Here is a 21,977-nt window from a genome sequence, read left to right as displayed (position 1 = left end):
CTCTCTCCTCCACGGTCTCACTGAACTCTGTCACACACACACACACACACACACACACACACACACTCTGACTCACTCACTGGCCTGCACCAGTTATTAGCCACCTGTGGAGCATTGGACTGCCATTACCTCATAAGACTTTGTTCTGTTACACTACCTCCTACCGTACATTACCAAATCTCCATTTGCACTATTTGCCTATTTGCACTACCCTGCCTGGTCTACACTGAATGTCATCTACCGTTACCGTTACCTGAATATTGTATATTGTATATTGTATAGCTTGTACTGTATTTATTCAAATTTTACTTTTTAATTATTTTACTTGCATTTTTAATCTCTCTCTTATATTTAAATGTTCATTGCTACTTCTTCTAGGGTTTGAGAGTAACGGAATTTCTTTTCTCTGTATGTCCTGTACATATGGCAGAATTGACAAATAAAGTTGACTTTGACTTTGACTTTGAATGTAGTCTCATGGGCAGTGTAGTCCGTGCTACAGAGAGAATGCATGAGTCTGCACCTGTTATGTGTTTGTGAGCGTGAGGGAGGAAGAAACAGGAGAGTTGAAAATTACAAGTTGTCAGGAGATGAAACAGGAGATGGAAGCATGTAAATATAATAGTAACCACTGCAGCCAAAAAGAGTGCCTGACAAGCCCAGTTGTAAATAAGATATTAAGGCCCAAATGTACACTGTGTTTGTGTTTTCCTCCCAAACAAATACTTCAGTTGGAGCAGCCTTTCAGTGTCCCTCTCTGTCTCTCGCTGGCAAAGTTGACCCAGACAGTAAAACTAGTCCTCGGCTACGAGCCCGATGTGGAACCCCATGTATTAGCCTGAGGTCCCTTTACTATGGTTCTGAGCCACGGACCTGTTTTATATATGTCCAGAATAGTTTTCTATACGAGATTGCTGCAAAAAGTCATTTTATATTAAGATTTAAAAAATCTAGTTGGTTTATCATTCGTTAATTTGTATAGCACATTTAATCACAACAGCACGGTTGATGAAAGTGCTGTAAACGAATGCAAAATAACTATTAAAATAATCGATATACCCCTCCGCAAATCGCTACATTATCATGGTGGAGTTGTGTGTCCCAGGGATCCCAGGGCCTATGTTGTATGGGGTATTTTGCCCCCTGGTAGGGTCTCCCATGGCAAATTGGTCCTGGGTGAGGGACCAGAAAAGTCTCCTGGAGAGGGGCTGGACTCTGTCTCAGTCTGGAGTTGCCCCTGGTGAGAGGCGGCGGGCTGGGGTGGGTATTCTAATATCCCCTCGGCTTGCTGCTGGTATGTTGGGGTTTTTCCCGGTGGATGAGAGGGTTTGTTCCCTGCACCACAGGGTCGGGGAACGGGTCCTGACTGTCATCTGCGCCGCTTATGCGCCGAGTGGCAGTTCAGAGTACCCAGCCTTCTTACAGTCCCTGGGGGGGGGAAACTTCAATGCTCATGTGGGTAACAACAGCGAGACCTGGAGGGGCATGATTGGGAGGAACGGCCTCCCTGATCTGAACCCGAGCGGAGTTTTGTTATTGGACTTCTGTGCAGATCACAGTTTGGCCATAACGAATACCTTGTTCGAACATAAGAGTGTCCATAAGTGCACGTGGCACCAGGACGCTCTAGGTCAATGATCGACTTACAACCATATGTTCTGGACACTCGGGTAAAGAGAGGGGCTGAGCCGTCAACTGATCACCACCTGGTGGTGAGTTGGATCAGGTGGCGGGGGAGGACACTGGACAGACCCGGTGCACCTAAACGCGTAGTGAGGGTGTGCTGGGAACATCTAGCAGAGGCCCCAGTCCGCGAGGTCTTCAATGCACACCTCCGGCAGAGCTTCAACAGCATTCCTAGGGAGACTGGGGACATTGAGTCCGAATGGACCATGTTCAGCGTCTCCATCGCCGAAGCTACTGCATTGAGCTGCGGCCGCAAGGTGGTTGGTGCCTGCCGTGGTGGTAACCCCCGAAACAAATGGTGGACACCAGGCTGAAGAAGGAGTCCTATTGGGCTTGGTTAGCCTGTGGGACTCCAGAGGCAGCTGACAGGTATCGACAGGCCAAGCGGAATGTGGCTCGGGCAGTGGCTGAAGCAAAAACTCGGGTGTGGGAGGAGTTCGGAGAGGCCATGGAAAAAGACTTTCAAACGGCCTCAAAGAGATTCTGGCAAACCGTCAGGCGTCTCAGGAGTGGAAAGCAGTGCTTTGCCTGCACTGTGTATAGTGCTGGCGGAGCACTGCTGACGTCGACTGAGAAAATTGTCATATTGTCAGAATACTTCGAGGACCTCCTTAATCCCACTGACACATCTTCTGAGGAGGAAGCAGAGTCTGGGGACGAGGGGAATAACCCGCCAATTTCCGGGGGCGAGGTTACTGAGGCAGTTAAACGACTCCTTGGTGGCAGAGCCCCTGGTGTTGATGAGGTCCGCCCCGAGTTCCTGAAGGCTCTGGACGTTGTAGGGCTGTGCTGGTTGACACGCCTCTACAATGTTGCGTGGAGATCAGGGGCAGTATCACTGGACTGGCAGACCGGGGTGGTGGTCCCCATCTTAAAGAAGGGAGACCGGAGGGTGTGTTCCAACTACAAGGGGATCACACTCCTCAGCCTCCCTGGGAAAGTCTATGCCAGGTTGCTGGAAAGGAGAGTTTGTCCGCTTGTCGAACCTCGGATACACGAGGAACATTGCAGTTTTCATCCTGGTCGCGGAACACTGGACCAGCTCTTTAGCCTCTCGAGGATACTTGAGGGTGGCCTCAGAATCTCATCTTTGCTTTTTGCAGATGATGTGGTTCTGTTGGCTTCATCGGGTGAAGGCCTCCAGCTCGCACTGGAACAGTTAACAGCCGAGTGTGCAGCAGTGGGAATGAGGATCAGCACCTCCAAATCTGAGGCCATGGTTCTCAGCCGTAGAAGGGTGGAGTGCCCACTCTGGGTCGGGGATGAGTTCCTGCCTCAAGTGGAGGAGTTCAAGTATCTCGGGGTCTTGTTCGCGAGTGATGGGAGAAGGGAGCTGGAGATCGACAGACGGATTGGTGCTGCGGCTGCAGTGATGTGGACACTGCACCGGTCCGTCGTGGTGAAGAGAGAGCTGAGTGTAAAAGCGAAGCTCTCAATTTACCGGTCAATCTACGTCCCTACCCTCCCCTATGGCCACGAGCTGTGGGTAGTGACCGAAAGAACGCGGATACAAGCGGCAGAGATGAGCTTGCTCCGAAGGGTGGCCGGCCTCTCCCTTAGAGATAGGATGAGAAGTAGAGCCGCTACTCCTCCCCATTGAAAGGAGCCAGTTGAGGTGGTTCAGGCATCTGAAAAGGATGCCTCCTGGGCGCCTCCTGGGTGAGGTGTTTTGGGCATGTCTCACTGGGAGGAGGCCCCGGGCACACCCAGGACACGCTGGAGAGATTATATCTCTCGGCTGGCCTGGGAACGCCTTAGTGTTCCCCCTGACAAGCTGGAGGAGAGGGAGGTCTGGGCTTCCCTGCTTAGGCTGCTGCCCCCGTGACCCGGCCTCAGATAAAGCGGATGAAAATGGATGGCTGGATGGATGAAATTGAATTGAATCTAGAGGAGAACTATTGGTCAAGAACTACAGGAAACATTTGACCTCTGTGATTGCAAATGGCTTGTCTAACAAATATTAACACTGATTTTCTAAGGTGTTCAAATACTTATGTGCAGCAGTACTATACAAATAAATTCTTTAAAAATCATACAATGTGATGTGAAAAGAATAGAATATAACAATCCTTTAATTTCCCACAAGGGGAAATTTGGGAGTAACAGCAGCAAGAAAACACGTATACAAACAAACAGTACACAAGACACGGAACAGAAACATACAAATTTTACATATTTACATGAAGGACAGTGGTTACAAAGAACTGAGTACCATACTGTTATTAAACTAAATAAAATTAAATACAGATAAGAGGCAAGCCTGGTTATAGTGTGAATCGGTTGATAAAATAGTGCAAGTGACAGTGCTGATGTAAACATTTATGTTTTTTGGGAGCAGTTCTGATTATAGTCTGACAGCTGCAGGTAAATGGACTGATTCTTATATAGCGCTTTGCTACTCTCCCGGAGTACTCAAAGCGCTGTATACAACATCCCTTATTCGCCCATTCACACCCACTCATACAAGCACTTCTAAACTCAAGTGCAACTAATAAGTATTCACACACATTCACACTCCGATGAATGCATCGGAGGGCAACTTGGGGTTAGTATCTTGCCCAAGGATATTTGGCATGCAGACTGGGGCAGCCAGGAATCGAACCACCAACCTTCCAATCAGTAGTTGATCTGCTCTACCACCTGAGCCACAGCCACAAGGACCTGCTGAAATGCTCCTTCATGCATCTAGGATGCAGCAGTCTGTCACTGAAGGAGCTCTGCAGTTCAGCAACATTTACATGCATGGGGTGGGAGACTTTCCATCAGAGATGTTATTTTGGCCAGCGTCCTTCTGTCTCCCACCACCTGCACTGGGTCCAGGGTGCATCCCAGAACAGAGCTGGCCTTCCTAATGAGTTTATCCAACCTCTTCCTCTGAGCTGCCGATAAACTGCTGCTCCAACATACAACACTGTAAAAAATGACAGATGCCACCACAGAGTCATAGACGGTCTTTAAAAGCACTCCCTGTACTCCAAATGACCTCAGCGGCCTCAGCAGGTAGAGTCTGCTTTGACCCTTCCTGTAAAGAGCAGTGTTGTGGCTCCAGTCCAGTTTATTATTCAGGTGAACACCCAGGTACCTATAAGAGTCCACTATCTTAATGTCCACTCCCTGGATGTTCACCGGTGTCAGTGTGGTGGGTCTGCGTCTCCGGAAATCCACCACCAACTCCTTGATTTTCCCGGCGTTGATCAGCACGTGGTTCTGCTGACACCAGTCCACAAAGTCCAGAGTCCACTGTCTGTACTCTGAGTCGTCCTCACCTGTGATGAGGCCGACTATGGCAGAGTCATCAGAGAACTTCTGTAGGTGGCACCGTGGGGAGTTGATGGAGAAGTCTGCAGTGTAGAGGGTGAAGAGGAACGCACCATTCTTCTTCACCCTCTAGCACAGTTCAGCACAGCACAGTTCCCTGTGGTGCCCCCGCACTGCAGACCAGCGTGTCAGAAACACAACCATGTGACCTCACATACTGTGGGCGTTCTGTGAGGTAGTCCAGTATCCACTGGGACATGTGGTGGTCCACACCCGATAGCTCCAGCTTGTCTCTCAGGATTCGTGGCTGGATGGTGTTGAAAGCACTAGAGAAATCAAAGAACGTGATCCTCACAGTGCTTCCAGGCTTCTCCAGGTGAGTGCAGGAGCTAGATGATGGCGTCCTCCACCCCGATGCCAGGCTGGTAAGCAAACTGCAGCAGATCCAATGAAGACCTCACCAGGGGGCACAGATGGTTTAGAACCAAACTCTCGAGGGTCTTCATCAGATGTGATGTCAGGGCTACCGTCCTGTAGCTGCTGAGGTCCTTGGGATGGGAGGTCTTTGGTACCGGTACCACACAGGAGGTCTTCCACAGCTGTGGTACTTTCCCCAGTGACAAGCTCAGGTTGAACAGATATCCTAGGATGCCACACAGTTCATCTGCGCAGCACCTCAGGAGCCTGGAGCTGATCCCATCTGGACCTGCAGCCTTCCGCACCTTGATCTTGCGAAGCTCATTCCTCACTTGAAGTGCTGAGATGGAGAGAGGGGATTTTGGGGGATGGGGGTGTATGTTAGAGTCCACAGAAGCCGGGGATGGGTGTGATGGCTGGGAGCTGAGAGGTGTGAAGAACTGTGATGAAAGACAGGTGGGCCCTGAAGATGAGGGAGATTGCAGCAGGGGGGGGAGTTGATCAAACCTATTAAAATATTTATTTAGGTCATTCACCCACCCCAAGTCTCCTGCAGCCTGGGGGGTTGGTTTTTGTCCTGAGATTGTCTTCAGGCTGTTCAAACCCCTCTGATCTCCAAAAGTTGAATCTGTTCATCTGGACATAGCGTTTTGTGGGAGAAACGTTTCGTCACTCATCCAGGTGACTTCTTCAGTCTCAGCTGACTGCAGGTTTCCCCAACCTTATAAACAGTACATTTGCATAATGACTGAAACCAGCCCACTGAAAGAACAATAGGCTGTGAGGTCAGTTCCTTAATCATAATTATGCAAATTCCCATGACCATTGATCAACAATCACTGACCAAAACCCACTGATCAAAGAACACTGATCAATGGCCATGAGTACCATTCACAGAGAGTTGGGGAATGGCTGCAATCACAGCGTTGTAAGATGGTGACAGATGTACCCTTAGGCCCCCTCCTCGATTCAGAGATGGTCTTTCCCTCTTCACGTAAATGGCCTCCTTGACTCCGCGCTAAAGGGTTGAATTTTGCCGTCACACCGAGACAAATCCCCCTAGTGGAGCTGATCACAGCCACAGAAACAGCAATTCGCAACAACAATATTGCAGAAGTGGAAGCAGAGCAACTACGGACGAAAGTTTCGGCCTGTCTCAGCAATGCAAAGCCCCCAGGATCCAACATCACCATGGAGGAGAGGAAGGCACTCACTTCACTTAGTGATGACAACAACATTATCATCCTTCCGGCAGACAAGGGTAGGTGCACAGTATTGCTTAACCAGAAAGACTATCATGAGAAGATTTTGTCACTACTCAGTGATGAAAATACTTATGAGCCCCTGAAACGAGACCCAGGAAGTGGCTACAGGAAGAGGGTGATAGACTGTCTGAAGCAGTTGGAACAAGACAAGTATATTGACCGGACCTCATACCACTTACCACCACCGTACATACATTTTTGATATGTACGGTGTTGTCCACACAGAAGTTCATGTAATCCGTAATGCGGTCTGTGATGCTGTTGAGGTCATCCTCCAGGGGCTGCAGCGGTTGTCCCACACAGTAGAAGGGAAACAGTCCCTCAGAGCCTCTTCAGTCTCTGCCGACCATTTCCTTACTGTGCGTTTCACTACTGGTTCTCTGTGAACTAGAGGATTATACACAGGCTGGAGATGAACCAGATTGTGATCTCAGCCCCCAGTGGAGGGAGAGGTGATGAGCTGTATGCCTCCTTGGTGTTAGCATACAATAAGTCCAATGTTTTATTGTCTCTGGTGTGGCAGGTGATGTACTGGGTGAAGGTGGGGAGAGTGGAGGACAGGGAGATGTGATTAAAGTCCTCAGAGATCAGGAAAAGGGCCTGAGGGTGCTGTGTTTGGAGTCTGCTGGTTACAGTGTGCAGGACATACACAGCTATCATAATCACGTGTTTAAACTCTCGCTGTAGATAGTACGATCTCATGCTAACCGCTAGCAGCTCAATGTCCTTACAGCATAGCGTCTCTTTGATAGATAAATGCCCAGAGTTAAACCATCTGTCGTTCACAAACACAGCCAGACCCCCTCCTCTCTTCTTACCACTCTCCGTTGTTCTGTCAGCCCGGATCAGATGGAAACCGTCTATGTTTATGTGTGAGTCCAGAGTTAGCGCGGTTAGCCACGACTCAGTGAAGCACATCAGGCTGCACTCCCTGTAGCTCCTCTGATCTCAGGTAAGAGCTCGTCTACTTTATTGGGGAGAGATCTCACATTCCCCATAATAACATGGAATCGCTGGCCGGTACCTCCTAACTTTACTGCAACGCCCGATCCCGGCCCGAGTGCCAAGTCTCTTCTTTCTCACCTCGCAGGGGATGTTGGCTCGCTCGGCAGTAGGCAGAACAGCGGAGGTCCTGAGGGCTAACAGCTGATCCCTGCTGTAAACAATGGGAGGTTGGACCTCCACGCGCTCTCCGGACACAGATGCCGTAAAGAATGTTATAAGAAACACGATTGTCCATAGAATTCTTAGCTCCATTGTGGAGTAGTACAGTCCACAAAAAAAAAAAAAAAATAGAACAAGAAACACTATACAAAAAAAAAAAAGAGAATAAAAGAAGTCCGTCAGGTCGGAGCTGCTGATACTGGCTGCCAGCTCCCAATCTGGATGTTACTTCAAGAAGTGACATTCTTTAATTTCTTTTTAAATTCTGTCTCTCACAGCGGGAATCCACCTACAATGTCAATTTCAAACCACTCTTTGAATTCTAAGTGGGAGAACATACAAAATTGCAGGGTGTTCCTCACTGTAATTGAGAGTCTCTTGTGGAAACCTGGTCAAAATCTTAATCATCTGCATATTTTGATTTGGCAAAAACTTTGCACCAGATGACCTTCTTGATGTAAAATCTCTCTTGATCTCCAGAATTGGGATCAGCACTACAATACAGTGTTGCCAAGCATAGCAGAGTTGTGGCTGGTTCATTTTTACATCTGACCAATAGTGCTAAAGTTGAAAACATTCTCTCTCAGTGTGATCCTGAAAAAATGGTTTGAGCATTCGTTACTTTGACGTTTGGCTTTGACTGTAATTGACAATTTTCTAAATGTTCCCACAGAAGTCTTCAGTTGCTCCAAAACTCTGCAGTGAGATTACAGAAACAGGGGTAGTAAAAGAGAGATTGTACTTCTCCCATAATAGCTTCTATTAAGTGGCTTCCTTTTAAATTCAGAGTTTAATTAAAATCCTTTTCTCACAAAGTCCTGAATGATCAGACTATAAAGAAAGCACAATAGTACATTCACTTTAGGAATACAGGCTTACTTGCGATGTTTCCAAAAAGAGATTTAGATAATTAAACTTAAAACAATAGGGTTATCTAGTTAAATTTATGGATGGCCCTGTATTTGGAAATAAGAAAAACAAAATAAATCAAACCTTACGTGCAATACTCACAGCTTGATTGTTGTTTTACGTGTCTGCAGTCTGTCAGGCTGTCTGATCACAGAGGAAGGCTGTACTTCTCTGGCCTCAGCTCTGAGCTCCAACCCCTCCCATCTGAGAGAGCTGGACCTGAGCTACAATCATCCAGGTGGGTTCGGCATGGAGCTCCTTTCAGCTGGACTGAAGGATCCAAATTGGAAACTGGACACTCTCAGGTATGGTGAGAATGTCTGATACAGGAGGAAGAGCTTGAAACATTTCCTTTAAGTAATTTACTTCTTTAATCCCTGTTTGTTCCATGCAGACATGACATAAATGTTTATCCCTTTATTCACCTCTTTTCATTCATTGTGTGTTTCTACACCTGTCTGCATTCAACCATAAGGCATTATTAATCTCTGGCTCTCTTCCACTGTGTGTCTTTTGAACTGTCTTTCTCCCCTCACCCTAACTGCTTGTGGCAACCCTTTTCTGGATCTGCCAGAGGTTAGTTTGTGTTTAAAAAGAAGTTTTTTTATTCTTTCTTACCCATTGTCGCCAAACTGCTTGATCATAGAAGGTAATGTGATTACTGATGACAACCTTTTTTCACCTTTTCACTCTAATGTTGATTCATATAAATCTCTGAATAGCCACAGGTCCAGAACATAAACAATACTGTTAAAAGCATTTAATTACCCATCCAAATCATTGAATTCAGGTGTTATATCCACTGCCATGGTCACAGGTGTATAACATTAGGCACCTACGCATGCAGAATGCTTCTACAAACATTTGTAGTTGGTCTCAGGAGGTTAGTGGATTCCATTGAATGCCATATATACAACAAGTTCAGCTGTAAATATTCCTCACTAATAATTTTTTTTTAAAGTCACCAGTCAGTGGGCTTGTAATAAATTTGAGGTGATTGGTAATAATAGCACCTCAGCCGTGAAGTAGTAGTCCACTTAATATCACATAGCGGTGCCATCGAATGCTGAGGTGTATAGTGCGAAGAGGTCACCAACTTTCTGTCAGTCACCGCAGAACTCCAATCTTTATGTGGTCTTCAGATTATCTCAAAAACAGTGGATGAAGAGTTACAGGGAACTCAGAGAAGACCATCTCTGAATCGAGCAAGAGCCCTAAGGGTACATATCTCGCCATCTTGCAATTCTGTTATTGCAGCCATTCCCCAACTCTCTGTGAGTGGTACTCAGGGCCATTGATCAGTGGCCTACTGAAAACACTACGTCCAGATCAACAGAATCAATTTTTGGAGATTTACTTACCTGGATGATTGAGCATGCATCAAGACGATACCATCCCGTGACTCATAGCTAGTGGGAAGTGTGGATCTCTTACTTGAAGTCAGGAAGGAGAGATTTGTGTTTGTTGGAAGGCAGGCTGAAATTGAATGGAAGTGTTAGGTTGATATTGATAATAGATGTCATTGAATTTGTAGCCTTGTTTCAAACTGTATGATCAAAGACATTCTTTTGTTTCTGTTCTCCTCCCGTACGTGTACAATGGTGAAGGCAATGGCTATAGTGTTAACTGCAGACATTGCATGTAAGGTTCTGGGTGTCCTTATTTAGTAAAGATGTTTACTTCTTGCCATTCACGGCTTCACCTATGCTTGTATATGTTGGACCGTTAAAGGGGTTAAGCCATACAGAGGGTGATGGGAGATGGCCATCTTTCTGACCAGGGATGATGTTAAAATGGTTGTAGCCAGGAAGTCATGCACATGCAGACATGCACACATGCACACACGCACAGTGTCTTAGCTTTTATGACACACCATAGGGGCTTTACAATGGGTGTTTGTGAAACTGTTTGTTACTGAATAAAAAAGCTGTGAGCGGAGGCCGGGGTTGGAGTTGTCTGGGATCAGGTGATGGGCTCTTAGCTTCAAGACACTGATCCGATCGGCTTCCCTTGCAAGTTGAAATGGATCGATCTCTGTTTTTTCTAGCTTTGTTCATGGTAATAATACGCCAAATTGCCAAGGCCAAGCCTTATATACACTGTAAGGACCGTGTGAAACTTATCTATGCCTTTATTGCCTCTAGATTAGACTACTGTAACTTCCTCTATATTGGCCACCAATCAACCATTCTTTGCAGACTGCAGCTTGTTCAAAATCCGGCGGCACGCTTTTTAGTGGGAACTGGCAGGTTTGATCCTATCACCCCTATCCTTGCTGACCTGCATTGGCTTCCCATCAAATATCGCGTTGATTTCAAAATTCTCTTGCTTACCTTTAAAATTATAAATAACATTGCTACTAGCTATCTTGCTGAACTTCTCAGCTTGTACACTCCTAGGAGAGCACTGAGATCAACGGGCCAACTGCTCTCAGTGGTTTTAAATGCAGTACACAAAGTTGTATTTTATTGTATTGTATAAGATTACTGGGGCCCGGTCCTAGAGCAGGCCCGGGGAGGATACTCGAGGGCAAGCGTCTGGTGGCCGGGATTTAGTCTAGCCTGAAAGAGGGACATGGACCCATCTTTCTGCAAGCCCACCAACCACAGTAGGTAATGCCAGACGGTGGCAAGGAACAGAGGTCCTGGTGGACTGATCCCCGGCTACCAAGATTGGCAATTGGGACATGGAATGTCACCTCTGTGTGGGAAGGAGCCTGAATTAGTGCGTGAGGTGAAGAAGTACTGGCTAGATAAAGTTGGGCTTAGTGTAGAGTTGCCCCTGGTGACATACAGCTGTCACCTGGTGTCCCTGGTGACATGTCCCAGTATACGAGAGGGTTTGTTCCCTGCGACTCTGGGATGGGGAAAAGGTCCTGACCATTGTCTGCACTTATGCGCCAAGTGGCGGTTCAGAGTACTGTTGTGTTCAGAATTTTTGGAAGGAATCTTGAAGGAGAAAGCAGGAGAAAGGATTTACTTTTCTTTTGGTAGTTGAAATCATAAGTTTACACAGCGCTGTGGACCTCTATGTTAACCAGCAGCATGTTTCACAAAAAGGATGACCCTCAAGAGGGTTTTACAACATTATTGTAGCTGCTATTGTATTATAGCAGCTATCTTCCTCCCGCACGGATGTGGCAGTCTTGGTGTCTCATCTGGTATTCGCTCCCTCCTCTGTAAGAGGCAGAAAAGGAAAACACTTTCCTGCCTACCCTAAGTTGGTTTAGAATATCATATTCGGAACTCTCTGACCTCTGACCTCTCTCTGAGACTTATTCTAATCATAATCTACATAATACTGAAACTTTGGCTGTAACTTTCTTTTTTCACATTAAACGTGAAATTTAATGTGGAACATACTCCAACTTCTAGCCTCAACTTGGAGATGTTTTAAAATTTCTTGTGCCGGGAACTTTACTTTTTACTGCACCTTCTAGCTGCAACTTTTTGCTTTCTTGCCTCCAGTCTGGTCCAGCAGACATGACTGCCTCTGGTGACAGGCGCAGGTATTTCTCGATAATCAACTTCATCCTCTATGTCATTTTCATTCTCCTGAATCCTTGATATTGCTGGTGGTCCATGTGTTTCTCCCAGCTCCCGTTCTGATTCCGTTGCTATCTCTTCTTCAATTTGAGGCCTAATTTCAGCCTTCTACAAACCGGTCTTTGTCTTTTTTAGTTTATTTTAGTCAGTTTGGATTTCTCCTTGGACTGATAACACCTCTGAGTTTTCCTGACCTGTGTCTTACTGACAGTCAAAGTCTCCTCCTCAAGATTTTTGTCAGTGTTTTCCTTTTGATTCTCAGGCTCTGAGTCACTCATCATCTCCTTTCTTCCAGTTTACTGTTCTCCTCCTTGAATCTCCTGAGTTGTTGTTGGAGGTATCACTGTGAAATCTCTTTGTAGCTTGTCTGTTGGAAGGAATGGGTTTTTAAGGGGATTATAGCAAGAATATGGGGAATCTCCTTCAGAACAGAGCCCCAGCATCCATGTGCTTTCGTTGCCTGACATCTGTGGAGTTTGAGTTCGCTTGGCTGGATCCTCTCTGGTAGTCATGTCCGACCAATAGCTTGTCCTTTGCACTCTGTTCACCAGCATCCTGTTGTTTTTCTCTCTCTGCATCAGGTTGTCATTTAGGTGTAATGTCCATTATCACTGAGTTCAAGTTCACTGGATGACCGATGTCCCCAGGTTTGCTGTCACATTTAGGCGAACTCAAACATTCAGGTTATTCAGGGTAGAGTTTAAACACAGTAGAAGCTTCAGGTGTGGTAGTTGGCAGCCCAGTTCTCAGTGATTAAGATTGTAATTTTTGGTCTTCACCTTGTAACTTGTAGTCTGGATTTTGGACTCTTCTTCCTTTTCCTCTTATCATCCAGTAGCACATATTTATGCTTGTCACCATGTGCTCTCGCTTTCTGTCCATCGCCTCAGACATTTTTGGAGCCTGCTGATTTCCCTCGTTCCTTCTTCCATTCTGAGTATGCATGCTCGTATTCATAATTAACTTGTTTCTCTATTTGGAATATGGCTGCACTCCTGGATAGTGTTGTGGAAGTTTTCCATTTAAATAAAGCCTGCAGATGAGCAGTGAGCGGTAGCTAACATTCTTTAATCAAAACACAAAGAACGGATAAACCAAGCTTGGTGCAGAGCCTGCATGACCACGGGGCAGATGGTCAGCAGAGTCTCCCGAGCCTAAAATGGCTCTCAGTTAAATACCTTCTTCAGAAACAAAAGGCAGTACACAGCTGTTTCACACCTTAAGGTTTGCACTCCCTTGCTACCTCCCAGAGTCCTCAAAGAGACAAAAGATTCTTCCTGTGGAGTTGTCTGCTTCCCCCAACTTCCTTACTAGACCCCCACCATTTGTCTTAATGTATGGGTGTCAGACATATTAAGATCCAGTGGCACCGAGGCATTATACAATAAAATAATGTGATTAATACATAAATAAAAGAAATTCCTATAAAATCCCACCCTTTGATTCTTAAATCAAAGAATCACATTAATACCAGAATTTCTTTCCTGACATTCTGTATATCACATCAACATTATTGTACACTTAAAGGAGTTTCACACTGTGTATCCTTACTTCACTGTCCTCCCACCACCCTTTGTTCATCTTTAATCATCCCCACAACCTAAGCTTTCACATGCAAATGGCAACAACAATGATACAGAGGAAAGGCCCTCTCCAGAGTGTCAAAGTACTTAGCATGGCAAAGTGAAACAGCATTAGGTGGTCATTCTCAGTCACGGTCATGGCTCCTGGTGTCTGTGCCATTTACAGAGTCATAATTCCAATGCTGATCTCCCTCTGCACTGTCACCTTTGGAGCTTGGCATGCTCTCTTCATCCCTCAGTTTCTGTTCCAATGCCGTGGACGATTTAAGTCGTACACCTTAGTTGTCTTCCTCAAAGTCAACGTCGAATGTCTTTCATTTTATTTAAGATTTTGCTGTGCGAAGTCTCCTCATGACAATCTCCTGGAAGCCCAGTAGTGCAGCCCACTGTGGTTTGTCAGCACTGTCCTGCAGATGGTCCCTGCTTCTCACTGGTCCTCTCGAAGCGTTCTCTCCCAGTCATGGTCTGCATCTGCAATTTAAAAATTAAAAAGCTTTCCTGGAAAATTTTTGCCATATGTCAACTTAACACAAATAGACATGCACAATAAAGTTGTGCATTGTCTCTTAAAAATACCCAGGGCTTCTTCCCTGGAGTAGCTGCACTCCAGGCCTGTAACCCTGTTGTAAGAGAAAACATTAGCTAATGGTTTGTCCTGCTGTAAATCATGTGATTAGGTCCCATGATTAACCCTCCACTGTGTAAAAAGTTATGTAGATGTTAGCGCTGCGCATCTGTATGACATTGCATTGTAAACAATACAAGGTCGTGAATAACACACTGCTGGTAAATTCACAAAGACACAGAAAGTGGCAATTAAAAGGTTAAGTCCCAAAAGCTCATGCAACCTGTTGCTGTCACCTTTCTGTTCCTGTAAAAGAAACATACATACATCCACCCTTTTGTCAGGTCAAGGTGGAGGTGCAATCTTGTATACTGGTGTCAATTCAGTCAACCTTTTTTCAGTCCTGTCAGTTCCCATTTTTTATTTGCTGACAGTAGAACCTTTTGTGACGCAATAAGTTTCTACTGCCAGTAATGACGCCATTTCAAAAAAGAAAGAACATTTAGACTGGATTAACTCGCTGAATCCTTTTAGACAGGGACTTGCTTTCTGATTGTCCCAAATACGTGGCTAGCCCATTCTAATTTTGGAGAAGCTCACTTGCGATTGTTCAACATGTTGTGCAGCGGTTTCAATTCCGATCTTGCAGGCCTGCTTGAAAAAGAGAAAATTGCCAAACAAAAAATCTCAGTGCACTGTTAAAAATAAAAATAAATATGAAGGCCTAGTCTTAGGACTTGTCTAAGCATATTCTCTTAGAATGATAGATCAAAACAAAACTAACTGGCAGGTTCAAAGTGGTACCAAAAGAAAATGCAAAGAAAATGCACCAGCCAAGTAAGTCTCCAAAACTTTCATCCACCAGTCACACACACAACAGCAATATTCTATTAGATAATGAGTTTTGTTTTCCAATGCACCCAGATGTGTGTCATGATAAGACCTCCCCCACACATTAGAAATAAGAAACTAAGAAAAAATCTATTAGTGCCCACTCATCTGACCCCCCTGCAGCATTCTGTTCTCCCCTACTATGATTCAATAATTTTTTGCCCAAAATAATACTAGTTCACTAGTCTATGTATCACTTCTTAACCTACTAAGTGAACCGAACAAGATGACGGTAACCGAAATGCATGCTTAAATTACTATTTGATCTTCATGAGCTTCATTGCATGGGTGTATGTGTTAGTAGGATTAATGCATTTTTCTTTCTTTTTTTTTTTCTTCTTTTTTTTGCCTGTCCCATTTGGCTCTTTTGCCATCAGAAATATTGTCCAAAGGCAAACAAAGATTCAATTCAATTCAATTCAATTCAATAAAACTTTATTGATCCTGAAGGTTGACCCCGAGGGAAATTGGGTTAAGGCTGCCGACCTTTGCCAGCGCCGTCTTACCCTCCGACCATACATACATTACACAAACATCACATGGGGAAGACAGGTCAGAGAGGTATAACATGGAAAAGCACAACATGAGGAAAGATAAGGAGAAAAAATAACTCCCCCCAGACTGAGCTCCAACAGGGAGATCAGTTTGAGAACAGAAAAAAACACCTCTGCACATAGCACATGAAAAAACTCTTAATACACCAAAGAAACACATGACAAGCAACAGGGGTGGGTAAAGGGTGAGAGACAGCCGATTTAGACAGTACATCCGGGCCTGCAGCCTATGCGCTGGTCTCCATGATCCACCGTCAGCATCGGAAGGGAATAAGCGTCGAAGGCATTTGGAGGGGGGAGGGGGGATGATTGTGTGCATATCAGTGTATATGTATGTGTGTGCGTATCCAGAGTTCAGCTGAGACAGTGGCTGTGTCCCAATTCAGGGTATGCACGCTTGAAGTACGCATTTCAAGTGCGAATACGTCACTGCCACGCGACGACGGCTGTCCCAATTCAAAGTGTACTTCAAATGCATACTCCAAATGCGTCGTCGATTTCCCCAAATATCAAGCTTGGTCCGGTGCACGCTTTGTGGTCTCATATATCCCACAATCCATAGCGCAGCGGTGGGTGTGGATAATTGTGCCGCAAAATACGGCAGAAGGGAGCGGCTGAAGAGTGAACTGGCAAAAGTAAGTACTGAATATTATGTCACTTATTTATGTGCGAATGTTTAAGAACATTAAACCATTATTGTTGGCCACATGTCGGCAAAGTTATGTGACATTAGTGACGTTTTTACTTTCAGCGGTAACTTGGTTTTAAAGCCTCTACTTCTAAATATATATATAGCTGACCTTAATCTTACAGAGAATGTGGTGATTTCATGGCTAATTAAAGTCAGTCATATATCCACAAACATAACAAGCTGAAAGTCAGTGATGCTGCTCGGTTTGCAGTCCTGAATATCACGGCACAAGGATTCACTGCACTGTTAATGTTAGCTATGTTATATTGCTGCCTCTGTTTGGTGGTGTCGAGCCAAACGGACTTTAACGTGTGTTTGAACGAGCTGACGGTTCACTCGTTAAGCTGAAAGAAAGATGCTTTAATCACAGGAGTCACACATGTGTCCACTGGACCATCTGGGACTCTTCTTGTTTAGCACTCGTAATAACACAAACACTAAATCCTCCTTCTCTTGTGCTGTTTTGTAGCAGCGTGTACACCTGAAATGGTAAAATGGTAATGGCCTGCATTTGTATAGCGCTTTTCTAGTCCATAGGACCCCAAAGCGCTTTACACTACATTCAGTCATTCACCCATTCACACACTGGCAATAGCAAGCTACATTGTAGCCACAGCTGCCCTGGGGCGCACTGACAGAAGCGAGGCTGCCGAACACAGGTGCCACCGGGCCCTCTGACCCCACCAAACATGGGGTTAGTATCTTGCCCAAGGATATTTGGCATGCAGCCAGGATGCAGCCTGGGATCGAACCACCAACCTTCTGATTAGTGGCTGACCTGCTCTGCCACCTGAGCTACAGCCACCCTCAGACTGTCACCTGTCTGTCTGTCCTGCACTCTCTCTCTGTTTCTTTCTCTCTGATTGTGGAATAAAAGTATGAACATGTATTTATAAGTTACACTTGTGTTTGAATCCTGCAGCTTATCACACATTTGATTTCCATATGTGACGACTGCAAGTGTCCAGAGTGAGGACAGACTGAGGGACCCACTGCTGCACATCATCTGTGAGGCTTTGCACCCCTGATGATCCACCAGGACAAACTCAGCAGTGTGTGAGGAAGAGGAGGAGGAAGAGCCAGCAGCAGCTGACAGATGGAGAGAATAGACAGACTGTTCCCTGTTTGTGAAGGACTGCTAGGAAAGTTTAACGTAACTAATGTCTGTCCTGAATCAGTCTTATTAGGTAATGTTCAAATAATGTTATCATCCCAGTGTTTTCAGTGTGGGAGAAAGTACTCAGAGCCTTCAGGTTACACACTATGAAAGGCAGCAACAAATTTAATATTCAGAAACATAAAGTATGTATCAGCAGCAGAATGGAGCTAAAAATAAATGTTTTTTTTCTATGAAGCTTTGAGTATTTTGGATTAGTAGTACTGCTGTGTTTGTTGCATCATATTGCTGTAATTGTTTATATGCTTTATATATTCTGAGCTAAGTTGATCTATAGTGTTACATCATATTCTATAACAGGGGTCGGCAACCCTAGGCACGCGTGCCAACTGTGGCACGCGAAGGGTTAACTGATGGCACGACAATAGCTGGACTGGCCATCGGGCATACTGGGCATTGGCTCGGTGGCCCGATGATTTTTTTTTTTTTTTGTAACGGTATAAACAATGAAAGGTGGTGGATTGGCCAGATGTTGGCGGGTGTGTAAAAATAACTCAATTGTTTGGTGGTGGCTATGGCGGACCTTCCACAGATTCAGTAACATTAGTGGAGGCCAGCAGGTGGATGAGGGAGAAGGGAGGCAGGAGGAGAGAGACCCGAGGCGGGGCCGGTCCGAGTGTCAGGTGAACTGAACTTCAGGTAAGAAGTTATGACCTGCAGTCTATCTGGGTCAGAGATAAGCCAAGTTTAGGTGGAGTTTATTTTCGTTGTGCTGACTTTTTACAGTCAGTTACAATAACTCGTACTGCGTGCTAGCTAGCATGATGGAGTTTCTATACAGTTGGGTGGGTGCTATGATGTTACTGATAGTAATTGATAGTTATTTTATTCATAAGGTTAGTTAGTAGAGTTGCCAACCGTCCCGTAAAAAGACGGAATCGTCCCGCATGCAGAGAAATTATTACGCGTTTCGTGTTGAGCTGAGAAGGGACGCAGTTTGGCCCGGACTTCAGCTAGGATGGAAAAAGACACAAAGGTGGATTTATTCTGTCGTTACGCTGCACAGCTGCCTCTTCTTCTCTCATTCTCTCCCCTCCCTCTCCTGTTTCTACTTCAATCATGAAACCGATCAATGATCAGCTGATCGGCTTTTCTCTCTTGTTTGTTTATCGCCCACTTTGCGCCAGAAAGAGGAAACCAGCGGATGTCGCGCTAAACAACAGCACCATGTTTAAGCTTGATCAGCTGTTGTTAGAATTTATTTAATATTAATTTCTAGTATCAGCTGAGGTTTGCTGGAGCCACAGCTGTAAAACCTGCTGGTCATGATATTGTTTTGTATATCTGGTGAGTGGGAAACATGCAGATGAAACCAGGAGATGTTCTTACTGAATCATCAGAGCTGAACAGGTGATGGAGAAACAGGTTTACCTTTTAGGTGACATGAATGAGTTGAAGGGAAGTTATGAACTGTTTCTGAGAGACACCAGGACAAATAACACCAGGATCATTTTTTATGTAGCTGACGGCTGGTAACTGTGCAGGGGTGGGTCTAGCAAAGTTTTGCCAGGGGGCCAGGTAGGGCATTAACAGGGAAAGGGGGGCACAAAGAAATACTTTCTTATTCTCATTTAAAATGTCTGGCTGTTATTAAATAATTATCTGAAGTTTACAACCAAAGTTTTTATCTGATGTAAAATGTATAGAAATCATACATATACCAACAAGACTGTACATCACTGTCACAACAGCGTTTGTTTTCATTAAAAGGCTTTATGGATTTTCCTATAATACCTGGTGGGCCGGTCTTTAGTCAAAATGCTGGCTGAGTTAATGCCAGTTAATGCAACATCGAAGCAGCTGGAATCCACAGCTGTGTGTGTTCATGGAGCTTGCATTTTCACCTGCTGGACATCACTACCTGACAAGTTTAACTGTCTTCAGAACATTGCAGAGGCCTTATTGACAGTATTTGGCTCTACATATCTGTGTGAGCAGATTTTCTCTCACATGAGTGTCCTCAGGTAGCCGTCTGAATGCTGGACACTCGGAGACCTGTGTCTCTGAGTGGGAGACCAGAGATCACATTAACATGTGTGTCTCTGTATTAACAAACATGCCATATTGGCTGAGTTTATTTTTCTTATCATTGTTGTGAGGAGACCATAAATAGCATTTGTATTTTCTGTTGTACAGTTCATTTGCTGTTATGGAGTTCTTGTTATGGATAAAAAGTGTCTTTTTTTTGTTTCAAAATAGCTGATAACTATTCACTGATAGCTGCTAACATCTGCAAACAAATATAATTCTATAAAGTGGTTCTATATGTTTTGTAACTGTTCATATAGAGCGTTATTAAATTTATTGCTAATGCAATCATATGGCACTCTGACTTCTGAGGAAATTTTAAATGGCACTCGCCATCAGAAAGGTTGCCTACCCCTGTTCTATAAGGATGTTATGTGTTTGTATACTTTCTGCCCAGTTTGACCCATTGTGAAAAGATTTTGTTTATTATTCAAATATGCTTTGCTTGTAACTGTGTAAACTTCTGAATGATATGCTGTGATTGTGTAAACTCTGAATGACGATTCACCCTGATAAACATGAAGCTTTGCCTATGCTTATCATATGCCTGTGAAGACAAGTTCCTGTGTAAAGAGGAACGGAAAGTTCCACTTAAGCAGACGTTTAGTATAGTACGGACAGAATGTTTAGTAAGATATGCATTTGTCAGTTAAGCAATCTATATTCTGAGAACAGGCGGAGACTGCCTCCGTCTGCTGTGTAACCTACATGCCTATATAAACTGCAATAAAGAAGAGTACTGGTGTGACTGTCTCTTGAGACGCTCACCCCATGTACATGTGATTGATTATATTGTCTCACTGTGTCTCTGTTTTACTTTGGCAGCCTTCTATTTGGGAATTTTCCCCTGACACCCATTTAGCAGAAGTCAGCCTGTTTAAGGCTCTGATATCTGTTCTGTATGACTTAAAGCAGTTATGACATGGTCTGATTTTCTCACCCAATAAAGGAATATTTAATATATCAGTCTACTCTTTGTTTATTAGAAACAGTTATCACAGCGCATACATTTTCCTTTTTACACATATATGTGAGCATTGAGCCAAATGTAATAATGCCAACATATTAGACGAACAATATTTGTCTCTTATATATAATACATCTATATATACGCTGTCAAAGATACTTGTCTTTGAGTGAAGATTTAAGGTGATTTTAAGGCTGTATTATATCCTGTGAAATATACATATTTATATATATATATATGTGTGTGTGTGTGTGTGTGTGTGTGTGTGTGTGTGTATACCATAATAATCTGACAATACATATAATATTGGCCATATTATATTTACATTACCACAGTGAGATGACTTTAGTCTCATGAACAACGTTAGCTAATTGTTATTTACTAACTAATCTTGTAATGACTGTTCAGTACAGAAATGAAGCCCAACTATCATGTTTCACAGTCCCGTGGTCTCAGCCTCAGATACTCAACTAATTAAAGTGATGTCATGACAAAAATAAAGGACCACCAGAATATTTTTCCCCTTCATTTCTGTCACACAAAGCTGTATGACACGTTTCTCGCAGTTAGTATCATGGTTGCTACACTGTAAAATATAACTTGTTGTTTCAACTTAAAAATATGAGGTAAAGGGCTGCCTTAAAATTTTAAGTTAAGTCAAGAAATAGAGTTTGTTCTTATAACACAACCAATTGTTATCTTAATGAAAAATCACATGTTGTCTAAACTTTCATCTTAGTTTAGTTGACTGAGATTTGTTAGTCAGTTCAACTCCTTTAATTGTCATTTTTACTTGGGAAAACCCTTTCAGCTAAATTAAAATAATCTATTGTTTAAACTCTTGTCCTAGTTCAGTTGACTTGGGTTTTTTAGTTAATTCAAATACTTTAGTAGTTCTTTTAACTTAGGAATCTATTTTAGCTTAACTAACATAATCTGTTAGCTAAGTTGATTTAAGTTTATTAATTACCTGAGCTCCTTAAGGTAGCTGAGTGAACTTGTAAATCAGTTTCATTTTAATTATCAGAGTTGATTGACTGGATGTAAAGAAAAATGTGTATTAAACATCTTAAGTTTTGTTTTGTTTTTTTTTAGCTTTCTAACATCCATTTCAGCAAAACTACCTGTTAGGTTTATCTTAGATCTCAGGTTTAAATATCTACATTCCTTTAAATTAATTTTCTGTTGTTTACAGAAAAAAAAATAAAACCCCACAGATTCCATTAAAGTCTATCTGATCATTTCATACAGAAAGTTTGTTTTAAGAACATGACAAG

At 44.0% G+C, this 21,977-nt stretch overlaps 1 protein-coding gene across 1 annotated transcript in view; it reads left to right on the top strand.

The window, feature by feature from the left end:
* LOC109200198 (NLR family CARD domain-containing protein 3) overlaps positions 1 to 21,977 on the top strand; it is a 76,236-nt gene that overhangs the window by 13,850 nt on the left and 40,409 nt on the right. Inside the window, exon 5 of the mRNA XM_019355695.2 lies at positions 8,831 to 9,004. Coding sequence (XP_019211240.2) covers positions 8,831 to 9,004 — 174 coding nt within the window. The remainder of the gene's footprint in view (positions 1 to 8,830; positions 9,005 to 21,977) is intronic.

The sequence above is a fragment of the Oreochromis niloticus genome, unplaced genomic scaffold (genome assembly GCF_001858045.2).
Source record: "Oreochromis niloticus isolate F11D_XX unplaced genomic scaffold, O_niloticus_UMD_NMBU tig00001905_pilon, whole genome shotgun sequence".
Classification (NCBI taxonomy): domain Eukaryota; kingdom Metazoa; phylum Chordata; class Actinopteri; order Cichliformes; family Cichlidae; genus Oreochromis; species Oreochromis niloticus.
The sequence above is the reverse complement of the archived record's forward strand: the minus strand, read 5'-3'. Positions and strand labels throughout refer to the sequence as shown.